General features: G+C 38.2%; 1 protein-coding gene across 1 annotated transcript; it reads right to left on the bottom strand.

Moving 5' to 3' along the window:
- Window positions 1–540: 540 nt before the first annotated feature.
- Window positions 541–24,825, bottom strand: BEND3 (BEN domain containing 3). Its single transcript, XM_087718688.1, has 4 exons — window positions 24,548–24,825; window positions 14,728–14,781; window positions 11,740–11,951; window positions 541–6,056 (listed from the first exon to the last, which is right to left on the bottom strand). The coding sequence occupies exons 2-4, from the start codon at window positions 14,768–14,770 to the stop codon at window positions 3,846–3,848; spliced, it is 2,466 nt and encodes an 821-aa protein (XP_087574814.1). The 5' UTR covers window positions 14,771–14,781; window positions 24,548–24,825; the 3' UTR covers window positions 541–3,845.
- Between the last annotated feature and the right edge of the window lie 485 nt (window positions 24,826–25,310).

The raw sequence follows: 25,310 nt of genomic DNA, 5'->3' as shown, positions 1-25,310 counted from the left end.
CGGAAGACTTTGGCTGGATTTCATCCTTCTGGCTCATCTATCAGAGAGATGCAGAGATACTTTACATACATAAATTATGAGGGCATACCAACTAGCTAAGGAACTGGAAGAAAATATTTAAAAAATAATGTTTATATATACTTTTACATATACACTCTTACATATACCCTTTCAGGGACAATTAGATAGATAGATAGATAGATAGATAGATAGATAGATAGATAGATAGATAGATAGATAGATAGATAGATAGATGATAGATATACAGAGAGAGACACACAGAGCCTTGTTTTATAATGGTATATTTGTGAATTAAAAATCTTATATTAAAATAAAATTCTGTTAATTGTAGTTCAATAAATTTCATGTAAAAAATTGTATAAATGGATTTTGTGCTCTTCGAGGATATGCTGATCATTCAAAACTAAAATGTTTCCAAAATGATACTGTACACACAAATAATTCTGTGCTGCAGTTTCGCTGACACCTATTTTAGCAATAAGATAACAAAAGCACATTTATTTTTATTTTATTGCAGTAATATATGGAAGGGAAGGAATTACAGGAAGATTGGAAACAACCCAGCAGGAAAATAAAATCAGAATTAAGTATGGAAGGACACAATATAGAAGTGATGCTTTGTTTTAAATTCTGAAAACAATACGCGTCCTGAAGGTTCTGCCACAGCTTTTCGGCTCTTTCATAGTTCACTAGAACCGAAAACCTGATACGTGATTTTTGTCATGTTCAGATGAGCAACAAAAACTGCTATTTCTAAATTGAGGGATATAACATTAATGCCTCTATATAAATGTATAAGTTTTAGTTCAGATTAACATTTATTTACTTATTATAAATCAGAAAATATTTTCTTTACTCTCTTTTTAGAGTGGTACATTCAGCTAAACAAATATAGCATGTTAGGAAAGCTATTTGAGAGAAAAAACTGAAATCGACCCTGGCCCTGAGAGTGGGAGAAAGTAGTGTGGTACTGCTATATCAAACTGAGCCAGGATTCTCAGGGTCCAGTACAGTATAGAAGAAACATTCATAAGGCAGCTGAGGAACAGAAGTAGTAGAAGATACAGATTTGCATCATATTTGTGAAGATTATCACTTGTTTTACTTAAAGCCAGTGTGAATTTTAAAGCCAACACGTAAGACAAAGTGGAGAGAAATTTGGTAGAAAGTTAGGAAAGGAAATGTTCTAATCAATCCATTTCTCTCCTCACGGTTCTATTTACCCCTTTATTTTTAATTCATTAAAAATCCATTATTTTCAGAACAGAAAAAACAAACATTTTTCTAAAGTGACATGTGGTACATATTAAGATCCAAGTAACATATGTTATACAAATGGATAAATAGAAATGTGTCACACACAGTAATTGTATCAACACCTCACTGCCACAACAAAGTGTTGTGTAGCAGTTTCAATTAGAAGGCAAAACGGTGCTTCAGAGTGTACAGCTGCAAGTAGCTCTGCCTGCAAATGCTTCAATGATGCCTTTTACTGGAATGGCACACAGCTGCCCTATCTCGGTGCATGATCCTAGGAGAGAATAATTGTGGTTGAGGGAGTTGCTGGCATGTGCTCTGGCTTGTGTTCCCGTCTGCTCTAAAGCATCTTTCTGCTTTCAGACTAAAATCCCAAAGGTGCTTTTTCAAGAGGCAACTGGACTTTCTTGTTTTTCTTTGAAGACATTTCACTTCTCATCCAAGAAGCTTCTTCAGCTCTGACTGGATGGTGGGAAATGGAAGGATTTATATTCCTTGCAGACAGCTGGTCATTTGCATTCTTTTAGATAGTAGTAGAGACCACTTGGAGCTTTATCTGTCTCAGGGTCACTTGAGTAGGGCAAACGGGTGTGGAGCAATTGGTGGCCCATGGGCCGGGGCGTCATGCACAGGCCACACCCACCCCAGCTGTGCGAATGGGAAAAATGTCACAAAAGTCACACAACGGCAACGTGACATTGTGAGTTTGACACCTGTGGTGTGGAATCTTCTTGAAACTGCTGAAAGAACTGTGTTGTAGACTGATAATGTATCATTCCCCTCTGTTGAGAGAGGGCTCTTAAAGAGGAGTCAAAGAGGCCATCCATATCAAAACTGAACAGCCCTCTCTCAACAGAGGGGGAGGGATATGACATCATCTATCTCTAGTCTACACCTGCAGTCATTTCAGCAATTCCAGGAAGGCTCCACACCCATTTGCACTACTCAGGTGACCCCGAAGACACAGACAAAGCTCCATTATTTGCAAGTGGAACAAGTGTGTCATACTAGAAATGATGGAAAGTAAATGACATCATCCTTAGCATTGAACAAGCATTCTACTATAGAGCATTCAAGTGTACACACTGATCATTATATATGCAATTTACACTATTCAGGGGAACAGCAAATCCACAGGCAGGGAACAGTTTCTTTTTCTAAATCAATTTATGGGCATTTCAGGAAAAAAACATCAGTGGGTTGGATCTGGAAGTCTTGTAAAAATCCATGGAACAAGTTACTGGAACTTGTTAGTCGTGACTGATTTCAGTGGGACTGAAATACTGTTACCTTTGTTTGGATCTAATCCAACCCAATACATACAAGGAAATGTCAATTTGGGAATATGATTTTATTGTGTTATGTTAATTTCATGACTTGCAGTAAAAGAAAAAATAACACAATGTAACACGTTGTGACACTGTAATACTCTTCAGGAAAAAAAAACCAAAATGTTTTAATGTTTACTGAACATGTATTTAGTGGAACTATATAATCAATGTTTTTGATCAACTAAATGGTTAAAGAAAAATTTATAATCTCTGCGATAATGAAATTATTTGGGTGTCACTGTATTTGAAGATACTAATCAACATACAATAGAGCTTAGTATATAATTCAAATAAAAATATAGATAGTATATTTAATATTTTCAACAGTTTAAAAGCTGCAGTAATTTAACTGATAAAAATAATATGGACTTAAGTGTTTTGCACATTCCTCAATTCAAGTATTTTTTTGAAGTAGTGAGTATAACAGGTAATAGCACCACTTTTACCGGTACAGAGTAGGATTCTATATTTCACAATCTCCACACATACCAGTAGTTCTTTTATCAAGATTATACAGAAAACAATAAAATAATTTATATGAATAAAAAATGAAATCAATACTACAATCTTAACATAAACACTCGTTAAATAACCCATGATTTTAATTTTTACTCCAACTACAAAATGAAAAATTATTTTTAAAATGTAATAACTTGATTTTGTAATTTTTCCTTTCCTAATATTCAAACTTGATATAAGAAGTATCCACAAGCATAGAAACTACTGTGATTTTCCATTCTTTTTAAAGAGGTATAACATTTTAAAATTGGAGATTTGAAATATTTAAAAAATTATTAATTTCCAAATGATAAAGGTCCCTATTGAGAACTGTCTTAAAGAAGTTAATTACTATTTAAAAATTAAAAATCTAATCTATTTCCATTGATGAATATTATATTTATACGATATATTATTAGATCAACTCTAATAATTTGTGGTTCCTTGTGATCCAGTTTAGGTAGATGGTAACTGAAAAAACAGCAAGCAATCTAAGCTACATAAAGGCATACTAAAACGGAGCTATAAAATATATTTTTCCACCATATGTATTTGTTTCAGTAGGGCTTTTAAGAGAGACTTTCACTGGATTATAACTTCCAACTTCTTACCCATTCCTGCATGTGTAAACACATATAAAAGAAAAAAAAATATCGATCAGTTGTCCTAGTGCTAAACCATTGACCTCTCAAGCTACTTCAAAATAATTGAAGTCACCATCTTTGGAAACTTAGAATATCACTTTTTTGCTTTCTTGGCTTTTTTCAATATGTCACATTTTTTTCTATTTGGACGTCTGCATCTTTCATCAATGCTTGGTATACATTCATAATGCCAAACTTCATCCATCTTTTCAACAGGATAAACAGCTTCAACATAATGGCGGATGAGTCTCAGTCTGATAGGATCAAGCTGCTTCTTGTTACAAGCCCCTGAATGGTTGTATTGCAGTCTGAGGTTATCTGAAGTAAAAAGCTCTGGAAAAAGCCTTACTAAGAGTCTGGCAGCAAAGTTACCAACTGAAAGACTTTGTTGTACTATCTCTCTTACCTCTTTATCAGACAGCAAATATAGAGAAGGCACAGAAAAGTCTGGTGGAGGAACAATAAGTTCCTCAAGTGGTATCTTGCAAAAGTCTTTGTTGCTTCTTTCGGGAGGCAATGGTGGCCCTTCAAATTCCTCTTTAAATCGTTCTGGGTTTATTGCATAGGTCAGGAATTCTCTCCTCTCAGGTCCCGGTACATGGACTTTTCGCTGCAACTGGTATGTGCGTCTTTGTTCAGTATCTCTTCGACGACATCTTTCATCCAGTTTCCCAACAAATTCCAGTGTCCATACTCTATCATTCTTAGCTCTTGGATACAGCATTTGCACGTAGTGTCGAATCAACTTAATTCTAACAGGATCAAGTTGTTTTTTGCCTAATGAGCCACTGCAATTGTATTGTTTCCTTAAGTTTTCAGGAGTAAACAATTCAGGAAATAAGTGAACTAGCAATCGAGAAGCAAAGTTACCTATTGACAAGCTACTTTCATATATATTCTTAAGCTGCTCCTTACTTAACAGATAATCTGAAACAGGAACATCAAAATCGGGGGAAGGAATATCAAGTTTATCAAAGTCTATGGGAACAAGCCAAATCTTTTTTGATCTTCTACCCGGTCTTTCATATTCAAAATTATCTTCTACTTTTATAACTGACACATCATCAGGCAAACTTGAAGAATCGTAGCAATCATCTCTTATCTGTTCATTCTCACTGTCATCCATATACATGCTTTCAAGTTCATCATTTATTCGCTGAACACAATGCTGTAACCAAGCCTTTCTCTCCTGCATAGCAGGAAAGTAAATTTCTGTGTATCTGCGGATTACCTGAAGTCGCTGAGGATCAAGTTCTTGTTTTCCACACTCTCCATAACAGCTGTATCTTTCAGCCAATTTTCTATGATCAAAGAGTTCTGGAAACAATCTGTGTAGCAAAAATACACAAAATTCTCCAGGAGAAGATGCTTCATCTAAAAATTCATTTATATCCTGAGCATCAAATACCCATTCTGAGGCAACAGAAGTATTTCCATCAATAGGTAGAACTTCATCATCATCTTTATCATTAATATGATCAGACTCATAAAAACTGGAGGATTGTATATCCGGTTGACTATTCTCCATATCTCTCTGAGCCCAAAAACTATTGAAAAAGTCATTGACCTGAGGCAAACATTCTGCTTGCCAAACAGCAGGATTTTTCACAGATGGATAACAGACTTCCACATAATTTCGGATGAGCTGCAGATGAAGTGATTCAAGTTTCTTTTTGTTAAGATAACCACATGTGGTACAGGCTTTACTTAATTCATCCTCACTAAAGAGTTCTGGAAAAAGTTGTACAAGTAATCGGCAAGCCAGATCACCACCTGATGTACTTTGATCCATAATCTGTTTGAGTTCTGAAGCAGTGAGTTGATACTCAGGAGGGGGCTTGAATTCTGCAACAGCATCCATTGGGCTGACATGTTTCTTAATTCTACTGACTTCTAGTGACAACAGATCGACTTTGCTATGCAGTTGAGTCATGTTAGAATTTAATGTATTCAGTGTATAAAACATTTTTTGTATTAAAGAATAGATATTTGAATCAGATTCGGCAGTAATATTGCTTGTTTCTCTTTTCCGCTGCTCATTCAAAGTCCTAAGACTGGAGGGACTGCTAGGATTAATCTTTTCAAATAACTCAAAGGTAGTAAACTGTTCTGTTCCTGGCAAAGTCTTCTTCTCTGTAATTTTGTGAGAGATCCCATAAAGAGGTTTCTTATATGAAGGCATAACTGTGTTATTCAAAGTTTCTTCACAAATCCATGTTAGACTGGAATTTTTGTTCTTGCTTGGCTGTTCAACATCTTCCTGAGTAGGCAATCCATCTCGGCATTTCAAGTTTGAGGTCTGATCCTTTCAATAAACAAACAGGTCATTAGTTTAAAATACTTTGAACAAATTATTAACTTATCCTTAACAAACAAGTAATACATTATCTGAATTTAAACAATGCATTGCTTTAATCTAAAGCATCTTGTCATCAGATCAGTTGTAGATTAGGTTAATTGAACTTAGTTCTCTAAAAGTCAGTAACATTCCATTAAATCATAAATCATTATATCTATTGACGAAATGCAACTAAATTAATATTAATTTAACTAGCATTAACCAAACAGAGTATTATTTTAGCAGGCATTTGTTACTGCTTACTATTTAGATCAGAAGACAATCCTGAATGTAAGTTGATATTTAACAAATAAAACAAAATTAATTATTTGACAGAATAACAGAAGAAGTATATATTAAAATCCCATGTAATATTGCTTCTCTATCTTATCAACCTAAGATTGCAGGATAAAACAGATTCCCAAGAAATTTTCCTCCAATAAATATATCTAGGTAACACTTGCATATCTTTCCATAAATGCATGCTTGTTTTTGCTATTCCAAAAACTAGAAGGGCCAAGGAGAAAAATTAATATTAGTACCATTAATAGTTATGGAATTCAATTGAAATATTAGAATTGACAATGTCCATAAAATATTAGAATTGACACTAAAGATATTCAAGTGGTAGATAACTTCTGCCTTTTAGAATCAATCATCTTCAACAGCAAAAAGATTGCCACTGATAAGATTATCTGGACCACAACCACTTGATCTCTGACGGAACAGCAGTGTCTCCTGATTAAACTGTATATGGCAGGCAGAGTCTTCTGGAGAAGATGCTAAAAATAACAAAAGACCATTTATTCTAGAGAGGACAAGATTATGAGTTGTGAAATGTTTCTAGGTCCAAGAAAGTGTAAAACTGAGAAATAATCACAGCTGGCCAAAGGCTTTTCTCTCCACAGCCTCTATCTGCTACTCTAGCAGTAGCTATGAAAGAACAGAACAGAATGATGAAGACCTATATTTGCTGTCCATATAACGTAACAGAATAACAGTGTTGGAAGGGACCTTGGAGGTCTTCTGGTGCAACCCCCTGCTTAGGCAGGAAACCCTATACCACTTCAGACAAATGGCTGTCCAATCTCCTCTTAAAAACTTCCAGTGTTGGAGCATTCACAACTTCTGGAGGCAAGTTGTTCCACTGATTAACTGTATTAACTGTCAGGAAATTTCTCCTCAGTTCTAAGTTGCTTCTCTCCTTGATTAGTTTCTATCCACTGCTTCATGTCCTGCCGTCAGGTGCTTTGGAGAATAGCTTGACTTCCTTTTCTTTGTGGCAGCCCCTGAGATATTGGAACACTGCTATCATGTCACCCCTAATCGTTCTTTTCATCAAACTAGACATTATCCAAGAGAATCTCCACATTGCACACTGTTTACTTCAGAAGAAATCCAACCCTGTTCAGAGCAAAGGATATTATCAGAATATTCATGAAACTACAATATACAATAGCAGCTGGAATTCAAGCAGAATCTGAACAAGTTGGAGAACTGAAAACAGAAAAGTTCTTGAACAGATAGAGATGTAAGATTCTACATTTATATTTGTACAATAAAAAATATAAGACACATATATAAAATGTGTGATTTGCAGCTTGAAGCATTACATCAGAAAATGGGTGAGGTATTTACAATAAACTGAACATGAGCCAGCAGTGTGAACCAGTTACTCAGACTGGGAATTAGTTACTCCCAATTTTGGGATGCATCAAAAGCACTGAATCAAACATATGTGACATTCTCATTCTCTTCTACTCTGCACTGCATCCTGAAGTACAATTCTGGACACCACTTTCCAGAAGGAATAACAATCAAAAATAGGTCCAGAAGATGACAACTATGATACAAAGACATGTTCTACGAAGATTGGCTGAAGGAACTTGGGATTTTAGTCTGACAAAAAGACAAGAGGACGCATACCGTATTTTTCGGAGTATAAGATACACCTTTTTTCCTCAAAAAAGAGGCTGAAAATCTGGGTGTGTCATACATTGAATACAGCATTTTTTGCCTCCCGAAGCCCTGCCCCTTCACCAAAATGGCTGTGCATAGCCTTATGGAGGCTTTCAGAGAGCTCCTGGGGGCTGGGGAGGGCGGAAATGAGTAAAAAATGGGCCATTTTTGCCCTCCTTCCAGCAGCACTCTATAAGCCTCCATAAGGCTATGCATGCAATTTGTTTGACAAAAAACAGGACCATTTTTGCAAAAAAATGGGCCATTTTTTTTGCCCCCCCACCCCCCCAGGAGCATTCTGCAAGCCCCCCCAAGGCTATTCATGCATTTTTTTGGAATGCAAACAGGCCCGTTTTTGTGAAGAGGTTTGCAGAGTGCAAAAACTTTTTTTTTCCTTTTGGAAAGCTCTTTAATTGATTGATGAGAATTACATTGATCAAGTGCTGTGCCAGCAGAAACACCTACCTATCTACTGTATTTCTCTCTATCTTTCTCTCTATCCCTTTACCTACCTACCTAACTACTCTCTCCTTCTCCCTACGTATCTACTGTATTTCTCTCTCTCTCTCTTTATCTACCTACCTACCCACTCTCTTTCCCTACCTATCTACTGTATTTCTCTCTCTATTTTTCTCTCCCTATCTCTCTCCCTACCTTACCTACCTTCTCTATCTCTCTCTCTCTTTCTCCCTTAATCTACCTACCTACCTAACTACTCTCTCTCTCTCCCTACCTACCTACCGTATCTCTGTCTTTCCCTCTCTCTCCTCTATCTACCTACTTTTTTTAAATTTGCCTCTTCAAAACGGTGCATCTTATAATTTGAAAAATACGGTATATAAAATGGGGACCTATGGTAATGAACTATATTTCCTTGCCACGGAATCCATTATTTAAATGAGAAAAATGTATTGCTAGAAGGTTTTTCTTTCATTTAAATGAAACCATACAACAGTGGAACAATCTGCCTCTGAAGGCTGCAATTTCTTTATCACTGAAGATTTTAACAAGAGTCTCACCTTTGGAGGATGGTATAACTGATTGTAAACTGCAGAGGATTAGACAATATATTTGCAGTCATTTCCAACTGCATAATTCTATGGTGCTATGTTTTGCTCCAGTCAGAATAGCAGAGGTCCATATATTCAGTAAGGATTTCCATCCCATAATTTGTATTAGTCCTTAAACTGCAATTTCATTTTCAAAACAGACATTCTTATTCATCAATGTTGGGGAGGAGCCCTTACCTGAACCTAAGCTATCTTCTCTTAAATTTGTCTAAATATACTGGAGGTTACAAAACAGGGTATGGTGGCTTAGTGCAGGTGTTCCAAGTTAATAATCACAGTCCATCTGCCTTTCCCTTCCAGCCTGATCCTTATAATTTTCTTCTTTCCTCTCAATCCTTCCCCATTTCTTATTAATCATAAATCCCTCTTCAGGTAATGGTATGAGTTTTGTGCCCACTAGACCTATCATGACCCAAAGTATGAAAAACACTGTCAGGTTAGTGCCAAGGTGACACATGTTTAAGGTTACCAATGAGCTCATGCTCATTGAGTAATTCTGAACAATTCATTTTTTCTAGGCCTAACCTTTTCCATAGCATTAGTGTTCCATGGAAAAGTGCTCTGTTAAGTTTAAGTGGTCTTGCTAGATTTGACCTTAAATATTTTTATATTTTTAATATTTTTAATAATAATGTTTAAGGTTATTCTAATGTTCACAATTCAAATATTATCTTAATTGTGATTTTATTATTGGAAGTCACCCTGAGCATTGCGAGATAATAGGGGAAAGTATACATCTAAATAAATTATGGTTGTATAAAACATATCACATCATAAAACATATGCACAGAAGCAAAACATTTCTTCTCAGAAGCATTAAAACAGCTCAGTCCTCTGAAAGACTTGACACAGCTAATTCAAACTGTCCCCCAATACCTGTGGAAGTATTGTTTGAATACACCTATCACTGTCATTTTCATCATCTTTTTATTCTGAAGAAAAGGGATTTATATAATGCTCCCACCTACAATTTTCCATACAGCTACTACCATGTAAGGTAGTTGGGCTGAGGTGGTTGGGCTAAGGCAGGAGTGTCAAACTGGCGACCCGCAGGCCAGATGCATCCTGTGCAGGCTACACCCACTCCAGCTCCATGAATGGGAAAAAGGTCATAAAATGTCACCTGACAGCAACTGAGTTTGACACCCGTGGATAAGGTGACTCAAAGTAAGTCAGTTGGCTTTCCCATCCAAGAGAGCACTAGAACTAACAGTCTCCTGGTTTCTAGCCCAGTACCTTAACTACTACACCAAACAGTCTATTCTACATGCATAATCAATTGGAAAAGCCATCAAAGCAGCAACGTCAAGCCTTCTGGAGCCACTCCACGATTGTGCAGTGGTTAGAGTGCGGTACTACAGGCTACTTCTGTTGACTGCCAGCTGCCTGCGATTTGGCACTTCAAATCTCACCAGGCTCAAGGTTGACTCAGCCTTCCATCCTTCTGAGGTGGGTAAAATGAAAACCCTAAATTGTTGGGGGGCAATATGCTGACTCTGTAAACCACTTAAAGAGGGCTGAAAAGCACTGTAAAGCAGTATATAAAACTAAGTGCTATTGCTATTAACTGTTTAGGAGAAATCTTTTGCTCATGTTAACATGTGCTCCTTTCAAACAATCTGCATCAGACTCATTTGCTTGGATCCTAATTAATATCACCAGCAGAAAAAAAATGTGACTTATTTTTACTCTGCTCTTTCAAGTACCTTTGTTTCACCCATCTGCAAGGCTAGATTTCCCGATGGAACAGTGAGTATAAATGTAAGAATTTGGAAAAATATTTCCTTTATTTATTTCCATCCCCTATTCAATATAATGATTTCCACAAACAGAAATCCTTCAAAGAAGGACTTTTAATCTAAGCTATTATGTATAACAACTGAATTAATATGATGTCCAAATTGGTATCTCAATAACTATCTTCTGGTAAAGGAAATACAGGAAATGTCAAAGAAGCTGCAAATGGCCATAATGAATTAATGAAGACATCAAAATAATGCAAAATGCTTATATAAATTTGTATCTGATATACATTATTTCTTGAATTTCTCCATCTATCATTAGGTCATAATTCATTCTAATATTTTGCTTTGTTTGTCTTCAGTAATTCAGTACACAACAGATTTCTATATTTTGCAAACACATTTTGTCTCACAACATCAATATCAAATTGTAAAATGGAAAACATAAAAACATATGTGAATATTCACACTTTAAAATCTGATCGTATTTTTTTACTAGCCTAATGCTTATTCAAACATTACAAAGGCAAACATGCACTGAACATTCTACCTTAAAAATGCAAGGAAATAAGTTTTATTGTCCCAGAAAAAATAGCTGAAATATTCCCTTTTTTTTTTCACTAACCCAAGATTGTACATATATCAAGGCTCAACATGTAATAGCCATGATTAATCTTTGAGGAGCAGTTGCACAAAACAATGTCTTATACAGTAGTTACTTCCGTAATGCAAGAACAGAACTTCACAGCCAAAATCATTTGAGACTGAAATCATTTATATCAACTTCACTGTTGATATAAATGTATATCATGAATGTATATTTATCAATAATCCCAGGATAAAATAATATGTTTAATAATGCTATATGCAAGAAGTTACCTCTTGTGTAATGCCTCTTTTTTTCACACTTGGCAGGATTTCTTTGTGGTTCCCTGAACCATCCAAACCAAATGAGCTTCGTTTTCGCTTGTTGATGTCTTGTAGGCAAGTTATTAAACCATCCAGTGAATTTTTTTCAGGTCTTGAAATCACAGAGCAGTCTAGCACTTCATCTTCTTTATCAGTTTCTCCTTTCATATTATTTTTAATACCTAATTTAAAGAAAAATAGTAACACAGATATCAGATAGGAAATTCATAAGCTACTGATTCAAGACATATGTTTTGATATGATATATAGTGGATATAAAAATATAATTGATGGTGTTTGGGTAAGATCAGCTACTTAGATTTCCACTTCTTTGCTTTTCTGTCTTCCTTTTCTTTTGTTTTTTTTGGGGGGGGCGGGGTTCTGCACTTTGTTGCCTAATCTGAATAGACTAGAACGAGGATATTGTATACACTCATACATACACTGGATATAAAAACCACTGTTAAAATGACAGATTTTTCAGATGTAAAACAATCAGATCAGGATAAATCATTTCAGAATTTTTCCCACCCTTAACGTAATATATAAGGTGTACAATTCAAATGAAAAACAAACTGAAATCTTTTTTTCTGGGAAAATAACAATAAAAATGTACACTATGGTTGCATAAGTGTGTACATCTTCTTATAAATAGGGATATGGTTCAAACTGAGGTAAATACCGTATTTTCACGCATATATCCCGCCCACGCAAATAACCCGCCCACGCAAATAACCCGCAGGTTTTCAAGATTTATGTAAAAAAGTTTTTATACACCCCGCCTTCTTATATAACCCGCAGCGGCGGTCTGGCCGGCTAGCGAGGAACGACGACCATCTGCTGGAGGCGAAGCGAAGGGAGCCCGCTCTGACCCGAGCTGCGTCCCCCCCCTCCTCTAGCTAGGAACGACGACGATCTGCTGGAGGCGAAGCGAAGGGAGCCCGCTCTGACCCGAGCTGCGTCCCTCCCCCTCCTCTAGCTCTGCCATTGCTGCAAACTGCACAGCGGCCCCCGTTTTCTCGCCGCTCCCGCCCGCCCCAGGAAAAGGAGGAGGAGGAGAAGCGGCGCGAAGGGAGCGTTGCTTCGAGATGATCTCAAGCGGAACCCAAGGCGCGCCGGCCGTGCGCAGCCCTTTTACACGGCCGGTGCAGTTCCAGGAAAAACAACACTGCGCCGTGGAGAAGAAACCATTTTGCGTGTAAAATATTTTCCGTATACCCCGCCCATTTTTATACCCCGCGGCGGCATGCGGGGTAGGTAAAAACGCACATTGCCCGCGGGTTATATGCATGAAAATACGGTAATAGTCAGTATACAGGTGCCATCAATTCAAGTTATTCTGATCAAGCCCATACAAAGTTCAGCTGTTTTAGTAGGGCTTTTCTGACATTTATTCAGTTGCCTCTTACAGCAGCAGACCAGGTCTGCAAAGAGCTTACAAAGCATCAAATGGATCTCATTGTTAGAAGGTATCAGTCAAGAGAAGGGTACAAAACAATTCCCAAGTTTATGGTTTGATGAGACCAAGGTTGAACCTTTTGGCCATAATTCCCAAAAGCATATTTGGTTCAAAAACAACACTGTACATCACTCAAAGTTCACCATGCCCAAGTGAAACATGGTGGTGGACAGCACTCTGCTTTTGGGCTGCTTTTATTCAGCTGGAACTGGGGCTTTAGTGAAGGTGGAATAATAAGTCAGCTAAAATGCTGACTATGATGAGGAATTTCAACACAACAATGACCCAAAGGATATCTCCAAATCAACAAACAAATGGCTTTGCCAAGAAATCAAAGTTTTGGAATGAGGAAGCCAAAGCTTGGACCTGAACTCAGTTGAAAATCTGTTGGGTAATTTGCAGGATGGCTATGCACAGGAGATGCCTTTAAAATCTGGCAGATTTAGAGCACTTTTGCAAGGAAGAGTGGGCAAAGATTCCAAAGGCAAGATGTGCCATGCTGATAGTTCCTACCCCAAAAGACTGATTGCTGTCATAAAATAAAAAAGGTCCTTCAAAATATTAGTTGAAGGGTGTGCACACCTGTCCAACCACATGGTTGGCCTCAACTTATCTGAAAAACATCTAGTAAGCCCATTCCTTTTTTTCAAACCCTACCCTTTTCCTCTTGGCCCTGACTGCCCTGTCCCCGGCTTCAGGTAGCTCCCATCCATAGGAAAAAACTGGTTTGGGAGGGGGGGGGGAAGAAATCATGAAAGGATAAAAGGGAGAATTTTACAATCTCTGCAAAGTTTTACATCAAATTCAGTTACTGGCAACATGTTATGCTAATAATAATGAAAAATACAGGAGGCATCGAAGGAAAGAAAAAAAATCCAACCTTTCAACTACAAAAATTGCAACCTTCCTCTATAAACCACTCCCACACCAGCTTCAGTCAGGCTTTAAATTGCTCTCCTATGACAATGATAACAATGAATATGCAAATATTAATCTATGCCTTGCTTACGAATGTATGCTAGAGGTTATATGTCTACAGTAAGATGGTGCTGCCATCTGAAATATGTTCTACCTATTTGGGGCCATGACCCTCCTCAAATCTTGTCTGGACTCACTTTGACCTTCAGATCGAAAATATTTTTTACATTTTGCCTTCAGGCATATTTCATATTGCTGATATAGGACAGTAGAACGATCAAGATTTTACTAAGGAACGAGTGAACCTTCCAATCATAATTTTGCTAATACTTTCTCATAATAAAAGTGTTTGGTTATCATCTATTTTTATTTAGAACTGAACATGTATAACATCTCTATTTTCTCATAATGTACATAATATGTTAGAAAAATAAAAAAAAACATTAATAGGAGAGTGAAAAAATAACATTTATAAATTAAACTGCCCAATTCATTGTCACAATACTTACATCAAAATAAATATTGGCTTTGGTTAGATAAATATTATAATTTGATAAGGAAATATATTTAAAGAACAGTACCGTCAGTATTATCTTCATCATCAAATAATTCAGCTGAATTCATATTCTGTTCCTCTATATTAATAGAACAAGAAAAAAAAGAAGATGAAATATAAGCACAATGTAAATCAATGACCCAAATGTAACATTTCTGGTGCATAAGTAAGATGTACATCAATTTGTAGGCCATATTTAGGTTTTAGGCAACAATATACTATAATTCTATGCAAGGGCGACATTTGCTTGTGCTGTTTGGTAGGCTAGTATAAAATATGTTGCTTGGGTCATGAATTAATGTTATTAAGAATGTAAAAAATGACAATAGTTCCAGATTTCATCAGAGCTGTTGCTGGTGTGTTTGTTCTTTCAGAGACTAGCAACACAGATACTCCTAATCTAAGCATAAGACATTAATAGTATATGTATTTATGATAGACTTGGATCCAACTGAGTCTTCCTGTGAATGAGACTTCTTCCTTTAAAGTCATTTCAGTTAAATTGATTTTCCACAATGAAAGTTAGTGGGGGATGGAGGGAAGATATTTTCTTTTTTCCGATCCTACTTCTAATTTTATTACAGGAATTTCAAGCTTTTTAGAGTAGCTTTTAAGTAAAGACAAAGGAGATTTGAGCAATTATTTCCATAAAAAGAACTCTGCATTCAAGAAACTAACACTGGATTGGAAATCTTAGGGATACATTTGATCTATTAAATTCCTTTGGAACAATTAGTTCTTTGTTAGAAAAAGGGTTATCTTATATTCATTCTAATTACTTAGGCTGCCATCCTATGGGTCATAGATGTTGAAATAAATTCTTTCCAATATCTGAAACAAACAAAAGAAGTATGCAATAGAAATAGTTGGTGGCCGTGCATCTTCCAATCCTCTGCAACTGCTTTAAGTACATTATTTTTCATGTATTACAACATAAAATAACATCCCTTTATAAGCATTTTAAATAAATAGGGAGGGAAACAATTGCAAATATCCCCTCCTTTTTTCCTAGTAAGGAAAATCATGTCTGATATCAAATCATCAATGGGAACTATTTACTTACTTAATGACTATGAGGTTATTGTGTATGAAGGTATACATATTTGTCATTGCTTTGACACTAAATAAGCATTTTCTAATTTTATTCCAATACAGTAGAACAGATGGCTGAAATGTTACCAGGATTTGACATAACTGTTAAGGGAAACAGGCAAATATATTCTTTAGACTATGGGACATAATATAGACCCAGAAATATAGTAGTTTGTTTATCTATATACACCCCCATTTGGCTATTAAACCAGTATTTCAGAACTCTCAACTGTTTTCCTCTACAAAATAATATTTAAAAAATATTTTTTTAAAAAAAGTTAGATTCATTCATGGATAGTTCCTTGTTTTCCTCAAGCTTTATTTAGGCCATCAGACTTCCATTCATGAGAAACAAAAGTGTATAGTGTGCACAAAAAAATCTATGCTTTCCCTCCTGGTCTACACATATACTGTTTCAGTCCATTTTATTCTTCAATTTCACCTATTCAGTTGAATGGCCTTGAAGGGAGATTTTAGATACATTGGTTATTGCACCAATAAACCAAAACAGCAAAAGGGTAATTAAAATTTTGATTTTAGAAAGTTACAAATAAACTAAGGAACCAGATAGATTTGAAATAAGATTTGGAATTAATAAAAAATTAATACAAAATCCTTCCTGTCAAAAAATTCTTTTTTTGAATTAAAAAAACCAAAATAGTAATCCTCACTTTAAGGGTCATATTATGACCATTTGAAGTTATGGTAGCCATGGAATGGGTGCTTTTTGGTCTATTAGCAATCCCCATATCATTTCTGTCATAAATGATCATGCTGTCCCCCTGAGATCAAATGACATGTCATCCAGCCAACTTTATGACCAGTCACAGTATTCCCATCATGTGATTCATGATAGATTTTTGTAGGGGTTCGGGCAAAAAAATGCCCATTCATTTGAATGGGCATGCTTAACAAATATTGTGTTTGCTTAACAACTGCAGCATTCACCTAACAACCCCAGTGTTTGCTTAACGACAGCTGCAAAACATAACAGAAAATTACTTCCATTCATTCGAGGGTCTTGATTTATTATTGTAATTACTTATGACAATAATTCCTGCTCAATTACGGTCATAAGTCGAGGACTACCTGTAATAAAGCAAGACTTTAAAAACTGAACACTAGAGGGAACTAGAAGGAACTATAGATTACAATTAAAGGAGAACACTTAATTTCAATTTACAGTTGCAGAGTGAAGCAAAATATCTTAAGACTGGACATATTGAAGGATATTTTTAAACAATTGACCCAAAAGGTAATTTTAATAGTGTCTGCTTCTATAGATAGACTGTGTCTAAAAGATGTTCTAGTTGACACAAACTAAGTTTAAAGTGGATTTTAATATAACAGACTATCAGAGTGACATGGAAAAAGACATTAGATATACCAAAGAAACCGGCTAATGTCTTGATAAACAAAAACAAAAAAAACAGAATCTGGCCTGTATAATTTTCCAATACTGGATTTACAAAAGAGGCTCATTAAAGTTTTTAAGAATTTTATGAGAAGGAACAAAGAGAAATGAAATGAAATTTGAATGGACCAAAGATTATGATTACTAGAAGAAATATATAGCTGGTTTATTTGATCAAGGCTAATACAGGTAGTCCTTAATTTATGATAATTGAGCCTAAAATTTCTGTTGCTAAGTAGACAGTTATGTGAGTTTTGTCTCATTTTGTGACCTTTGTTGGCATCTTAAGTGAATAACTGAAATTACTAAGTAACACGGTTGGAAAGTGAATTTGGCTTCCCCATTGACTTTGCTTATCAGAAGTTTGCAAGTGGTGATAATATGACCCCAGGGCAGGGCAACTATTGAGCTAGTTAGCTAGTTAGCATATTTAACTAGCTAAATATGAACTAGTTCCCAAACATCCAAATTTTGATGATGTGACCATGGGGATGCTGGAGCAGTCATTGGAAAACAGTCATAAATCACTTTTTCTTTGCCTTTTTAACTTCAGTCACTAAACAAATGGTTGTAAGCTGAGTGCTCCTAGTATAAATACGTTATTTGAAAACTTTGAAAACATTCATGGACTTTTGTTGGCATCAACACTGAAATGATGATGTTTTATGGATTTATTTATAGATAAATATATTAGATATGTGAATAAGAAATCATTTGCTGTATTTTAAGAGATAAGTTCCTAAAATTATTTATACGTGATATGGAAAGTGACTTCTTTATTATATATATTTTTCTTTTCTTTTTCTTTGCTATATTCTTTTTTTCCCTTTTCTGGTTCTCAATTGTTCATTTTCTTCTTTCTTTTCTACACTTTTTAAAATTCTTTTAGTTTTTTGTTTGTTTCAGGTTTTTTGCTATTGTAATTCTTAATAAAATTACCACTAAAAAGGAAGGTAAAATGATGCCAACTATGTGGGGTTTCGAAAGAATTTTAAAGGGTATTAACAATAAACCTTTTCTTTTTGAGAATAATGTCTTATGACTAAGTATTTTTAATACAATTCCTTAGGTTATGGACTTGTGTACATATGATAGTGAAAGGGTCCATCCAAGGTTCCATATTATCCAATATAATATTTTGAATTGCTACAAAACACTTCCATGAACGTGTGCAGCAAGCAATTATGACTGTAATCCTATTCATGCTTACATTGATATAAATGCTGTGAAGGTATTAACATCTGTAATTTGTAAAGAGGCCTATCATTAGCCAGTTTTCATTACCCCAAATCTCTTCTATATTCTTATGGTGTCACTGCTGCTATAATATACTATTACAAAATAATAAAGATAAGTACAAATAATAAAGAATAAGAGGACAAGGGGAAAAAACTCAGTTGTCTGAGGTATTACTTCCCTTGCCATTCCAGTTACCCTACCACTGGCATTTACCTGAATAAGGGATGCTTATGAACATTAGCTAGCAGTCACAACAAAGGAATTCCCAGGTAGCTTGAGTGTCTTAGGTGTGTACCCCACAAAATTAAAAACATTGTTCTCTCCAGTAGTGATAATGATAGCTACTGTGTGCCTATTTGATCACCAAATGAAATGGCAGTTGCAAGAAGTCGCACATTGTCTTGCTTAGTCGGAATAACACTATCTCTACACACCAAAAGCAAGCAAGCAAGCAAGCAAAGATGCTTTTTTGCCACATGAAATTTTCATGGCTTCCTAAGGAATTAAAATGTGTCCTACTCCTTGTAAAAGCTAATGCAGATCCCTACTGGGGAGCCTCAAGCAACAACTCTTATGACATCCTCTTTTCTCCACCTTCTCATGGAATCTAATCTCAACCACAGCTGAAAAGCTTGCACATGTTGAGTCGATAGTAAAAAGAATTCAGGACAGCAAGACCAATCAGGGGCAATGAACTAAAGGGGCAAATTGTTTGCCTATGTGTCGTATGAAGTGTGGCATCTGAAAGCGGGTCCAGGATACTCAACCCTCATCTGCCCTCTCAAAACAATGCACAGATGCTTCAGCAACTGGGCACAGTAGAGCATCAACTAGACTTGTTCATTCAATCTCCTGTTCTCTGGAGTCAGCAGCATCTCAAATTGACCCCACTGATTTCAATCTTCCTAACTGAAGGGAACAGTAGTAATAGTAGTAGTACTACTAATAATAATAATGTAATGAGTATTATCACATGAAGTAGAAACTTATTTAATAGACATTTGTTCTATTGTAATATGTATATGTGTTGTGCTGCTGTAAAGGTGTTTTCCTTTTGAACATTTGGTTGCTGGGCATTTGTGGCACATGTACCTCTGCGAAAGTTGTATCCTTCCTGCATTGGGATCTGGATCCTTCATGAGTCCTTTTTCTTCTTCTACAAATGCCATCCAAGAATTGGCATGTAACTATACTCTATCTACTACCAGAGCAATCCTCGAAACTTTTGTGCTGTTAATAGGTCAATCAGGAATAAAAAATGATTAACACTGCCAGAAAGGAATCTATCTGATATAAATCTAAGTTAGGGTATATGACTTGAGTTTTACAATGTAGTTAGATTATCATGTGATTTGTTTTTGAAAATTTCTGGATGCCTTGAATTGCGACAAATACGTGGAATTTACTCATTTTACTGCAAAAGTGCTTCAATCAGAGGCAGTGGGAATGTCATGTTCCATGAAATTTAAATCGTCTGCCTTCTGAAATAATGTTTGGATTTCCACACTTGGACAGAATGGGGGAAATTCCACCATATGAGACTAAAGGTATGCATGTAAAGAACTGTATACTTGGCCTCTCTTCTTTACCTCAGAAACAAAGGACTGCTAGCTCAAACCATAACTCTTGAATTTGCTGTTGGTGATTGAGTCCTGATAAAAACTGATGTGAGGAAAAAACTTAGCCAAGCCTGGGACAGACCCTTGGTAGTTGGCCCTGCTAACCACTGAAGCCCTGCTAACCACTGAAGCAGCATCCCAAACTGGAGACAAAGGGCAAACCACTACACCCGTGGAAAGTGGTTCCTGGAGAAGATCTACTGAGAATGAACATTTCCAAAAACTGATGTAGTCATGATGATATGCAAAGATTTTGTTTGTGATTTTTTCTTGTTGCAGGAGTAGCAACTTTCTGGCCTCTTCTATTCCACCTGAAGATCCTAAAAGCAGCTGTACAACTTTGCACTCTATGGATTGTGTTGATTTTGTTATTGTAACTGTATCACTGAATATTACTGTTATTATTGTTGTACTTGTGAACTGATACACACCAGTGGGGAGTACTGGGACACTATACAGGTGAAACTCGAAAAATTAGAATATCATGCAAAAGTTCATTTATTTCAGTAATGCAACTTAAAAGGTGAAACTAATATATGAGATAGACTCATTACAGGCAAAGCAAGATAGTTCAAGCCGTGATTTGTTATAATTGTGATGATTATGGCTTATAGCTCATGAAAACCCCAAATCCACATCTCAGAAAATTAGAATATTGTGAAAAAGTGCAATATTCTAGGCTCAAAGTGTCCCACTCTAATTAAGCTGCACCTGCAAAGGGTTCCTGAGCCTTTAAATGGCATCTCCGTCTGGTTCAATAGGAATCACAATCATGGGAAAGATTGCTGACTTGACAGTTGTGCAGAAAATCATCATTGACACCCTCCACAAGGAGGGAAAGCCTCAAAAGATAATTGCAAATGAAGTTGGATGTTCCCAAATTGCTGTATCAAAGCACATTAATCAAAAGTTATGTGGAAGGGAAAAGTGGGGAAGAAAAAGGTGCACAAGCAGCAGGGATGACTGCAGCCTGAGAGGATTGTCAGGAAAAGGCCATTCAAAAGTGTTGGGGACTTTCACAAGGAGTGGACTGAGGCTGGAGTCAATGCATCAAGACCCACCACACACAGACGGATCCTGGACATGGGCTTCCAATGTTGTATTCCTCTTGTCAAGCTTCTCCTGAACAACAAACGACGTCAGAAGTGTCTTACCTGGGCTAAAGAAAAACAGACCTGGTGTGTTGCTCAGTAATCCAAAGTCCTCTTTTCTGATGAGAGCAACTTTTGCATCTTATTTGGAAACCAAGGACCCAGAGTATGGAGGAAGAATGGAGAGGCACACACTGCAAGATGCATGAAATCCAGTGTGAAGTTTCCACAGTCTATGTTGATTGGGGAGCCATGTCATCTGCTGGTGTTGGTCACTGTGCTTCATTAAGTCCAGGGTCAACGCAGCCGTCTACCAGGAGATTTTGGAGCACTTCATACTTCCTTCTGCAGACGAGCTTTATGGGGATGCTGACTTCATTTTCTAGAAGGACGTGGCACCTGCCCACACTGCCAAAAGCACCAAAACCTGGTTCAATGACCATGGAATTACTGTTCTTGATTGGCCAGCAAACTTGCCTGACCTGAACCCCATAGAGAATCTATGGGGCATTGCCAAGAGAAAGATGAGAGACATGAGACCAAACAATGCAGAAGAGCTGAAGGCAGTTATTGAAGCATCCTGGTCTTCCGTAACCCCTCAGCAGTGCCACAGGCTGATAGCTTCCATGCCACGCCGCCTTAAGGCAGTAATTGCTTCAAAAGGGGCCCAAACCAAGTACTGAGTACATATGCATGCTTATACGTTTCAGAGGTCCGATATTGTTCTATGTACAATCCTTGTTTTATTTATTGCATGTAATATTCTAATTTTCTGAGATGGTGGATTTGGGGTTTTCATGAGCTGTAAGCCATCACAATTATGACAAATCACGGCTTGAACTATTTTGCTTTGCATGTAATGAGTCTATCTCATATATTAGTTTCACCTTTTAAGTTGCATTACTGAAATAAATGAACTTTTGCATGATATTCTAATTTTTCAAGTTTCACCTGTAATTGTGATTGCTCCCATATAAACTTCATATATATTGGGACATTGAATTAGACCACAGTAGTCCCAAGAGATAGTGATATCACAATTCCTGAAGATATAAGATGTATTGATGTAATGCAATGGTTTGATATTTGGGAATAATTTTCTTATGCATAGGAAAAATAGGAGGAGAATATAATGCAATGACAAGTGTGAAAAATCATACATTCCAAGCAAGGGTGTTTTCTTTGCTTACTGTAACCTTGCAGTCTGAAATTAAACCTAGTAACTCACTAGTAAATATAACTAGACAGAGTGGGTTATAGACGGATGTGATAACTCTTAATTAGCATGCTCCAGATCGCTTATGTGCCTAGCCGATGGTATGAAGCATGTGTATATGCTAAATAGAATTTTAAGGTTACAGCCAATGCTTGCAATAATGACTAATGCAACTGCTAGTGCTCTTTTACAACAACTATATCCCAGAATACATTTGCTTTACATAATTTGTTAGCAAAATGATGTATCTGTGGGAAAATTTATCTCACAAATTTTGTTCACAAAATTGATGACCAGGGAAAAAACTATACAGGGGAAAAACTGCCAAAGTGGCGAAGATCACACACATCTCAGGGCAGCCCTGAACTGGGGTAGTTGACTTCACCTGATTTGGCAATATCTTTACTACAATGGAAAGCATTCCATTTTTTAAAAATAAAAGGGTGGAATGAAGGGGAATAGTAATAAGGATACAAACTTGTTGATTCGTATAAATATTTGTTTTCTGTAACACACTTATATTATGCCTTGCATTTGTAACATATAAGCTTGCATGCTTGCAGGGAACAAGTGCCTTTTGTTCCCTGCAACTGACTTCCTGTGGCAATGTTATTAGGGTCTGTAGAATATCTGTCAAATGTCAAATCCTTGCCATTTGAACTCTTTATCAATCTGCAATCTATGGGCATAGAACTTATCCTGGAATGGAGCTGTAAAGAGCTGTAAAATTGACACCTTTGATATGTCCCCCCTTCTGTCTAAGAACATATTCCACCTTTGAACTGCGGCCTTCACAACAGGGGGCCAAATGGCCAATCATGGGAACAGAGGAAAGAGATAATGCTGATAAGGCTAGTGAGTAGTATTGTAAAGCCAGGATGTTATTCTATGTCTCTTAACTGTATAAAAAGGAGGTACACCTTCTCTGAAGGGTAGTTCTTCCCTGCAAATCCTTGGGGTATGTTGGGAACAACTGACCATCATGTCTTTAAGCTTCGATCGAAGATTAAATGCTGATTGTTATTCAAGCCTCCCTTTAAGTCTCATGTTTGGCTCATTGTGACTTGAATGTGCATAGAAACTTCTATGGGTCTCATATTCTGTATTCTCAAACCTTACATTATCAAGTCCCTATTTCTGCCAGCACCATCTTGCAGCTGGGGCTGGCAGATACCTCTCTGCTTGCTCCTCTGAGCTCCCTATCTACCTTGCTCTGCTCTCTATGTTACTTCTCAAGTCTCTGGCCAATTCGACCATGAGGACTAAAAAGGCCACCGCTTATCCCGAAAGAAGTATTTGGGTCCGGAAAACTGGTCCACTAAGGCAAAGTAACCTAAAAGTCTGTAGATTCTCAGTCATGGTTGTCGCAACCCTTTGGCTAAAGTAACCTAGGGTGCGAAGACATTCAGCACCCCACCCCCCAATACGATTGCGAGACAGCGCTTCGGGTCACGTGGCTATTCTTTTTTCCACCCCCACCCCCACCAAATGGCCGACGCGAGGGACACATTCCCTCCCCCTCGCAAACTTGAGTGGCAATGAGAGAAACTTTAAAGAACTTAATCGGCCACAGTGCCGCGGTCGGCAGGCGCAGCAGCCACGGTGCCAGCCCCCAGCCCCCGCCAGCCGTCGCAAAAAAGAGGATCCCCGTTGCCATCCGAGGAGCAGTTTCTAGGCAACGAGGACGGCGGAGGTGGGACTTGAAACAAACTGGAGAGAAGGCGGGCTGGGGCCACGGCCGGGTTTTCTGGTTACCCGCTGAAGCACCTTTCCCGACCAGCCCTTCCTAGCAGCGCGGCTCCCTTCCCGTTGCTTGCGGCAGCTGCCACAAGGCTTTGCTTTCCTCACCCCGTACAGCCCCCCACAATCCCGCGGAAGAAGCCCCCCTTGGGGAAGCTGGAAGCCCGGCAGGAGGAGGGGAAATAGCCCTTCCTCCCTCCCACTGACCGAAGGCGGCGGTAGTGGTGGTGGCGGCGGCCGGGCTGCTCGGCCGCGAGAACCCGGCCATGGCTCCCACAGCCGCTTTGCGCCAGCAGGGAAGACCGCCCGATGCGCCCGCTCTCCGAGCCGCTGAGCCAGTCATCCCGGCAGCGCACCGCAATGAGATACCGCGCGGGGAGGGGGGCCGCCTCGGGGCCCAAGCTGAGAAAGTTGGGGAGAGGGAAGGGGCTTACCTGGCTCTGTCTTAGGCACTGTGGAAAAAAGGAGGGTGGGGACACTTGGTCTCTTGGTCTCGGGTGGGTTTGTGGGTGTTTTTTAAAAAAATAAATAAATGTCAAAGAAAAAAAAAAGAACGGCCGAGTCTGGCTCCCCCGGCTTTCCCTCCCCCTTGGCGCTTTGTGTGAGTGTGCGTGTGTGAGTGTGCACGCGTGTATCTTGTGAGCGAGAGGGTCCGCGCGCTCCGCTCTCGCGTGACGTGACGGGACCGTGTGTCATTTCCGCACAAGGACACTGGGCCCCGAGGAGCTGCTGCCGCCACCCGAGACACAGAATGTGCAGGGGAGGGGAGGAGGAGAAGGAGGGGGGCGCGCGAGCGGGCAGGCTGACGAAGTCCAGGCATTGCCGCCGCGCGCGCGCTCCCGCTCGAGGAAAAAAAAAAAGAATCCAGCGCCCTCTTGGGTTCCACACGCATGCACGGAACGCACCCCCACCCCCGTCCTCCTCCCGCGTGCACTTCTGAGCCCCGCCCACGTCCCCGTGATTATGGGCTGGTGGATAAAGCCGTTAGGGGACACGCTGCCACTCTCCCCTTTCTCTCCGCTTCTACCCCATATTTCTCTCATCCCCTTTCTTCCCACGGTGGACGCTATCGAGTCGTCGGCTTGCTGGGTCCCCCTTCCTTCCCTTCGGGATCGGAGGCCGCGTGGTAGAGGCAGGGATGGGGCTTTCACCGGGTGGAAAAAGAAAGGACTGTGATGCCCGCAAGTGCTACTATTT

This window comes from Thamnophis sirtalis, unplaced genomic scaffold (genome assembly GCF_051295495.1).
Source record: "Thamnophis sirtalis isolate CommonGarterSnake01/CBP01778 unplaced genomic scaffold, rThaSir2_p1.2 scaffold_6, whole genome shotgun sequence".
In the NCBI taxonomy this organism is placed as follows: domain Eukaryota; kingdom Metazoa; phylum Chordata; class Lepidosauria; order Squamata; family Natricidae; genus Thamnophis; species Thamnophis sirtalis.
The sequence above is the reverse complement of the archived record's forward strand: the minus strand, read 5'-3'. Positions and strand labels throughout refer to the sequence as shown.

Coding starts and splice junctions, on each gene's coding strand:
- BEND3 (XM_087718688.1), bottom strand. CDS start 14,770: ATGAATTCAGCTGAATTATTTGATGATGAAGATAATACTGACG. Junction 11,952..14,727: donor TGATGAAGATAATACTGACG/GTACTGTTCTTT, acceptor TCTTTAAATTAG/GTATTAAAAATAATATGAAA. Junction 6,057..11,739: donor AAAGAGGCATTACACAAGAG/GTAACTTCTTGC, acceptor GTTTATTGAAAG/GATCAGACCTCAAACTTGAA.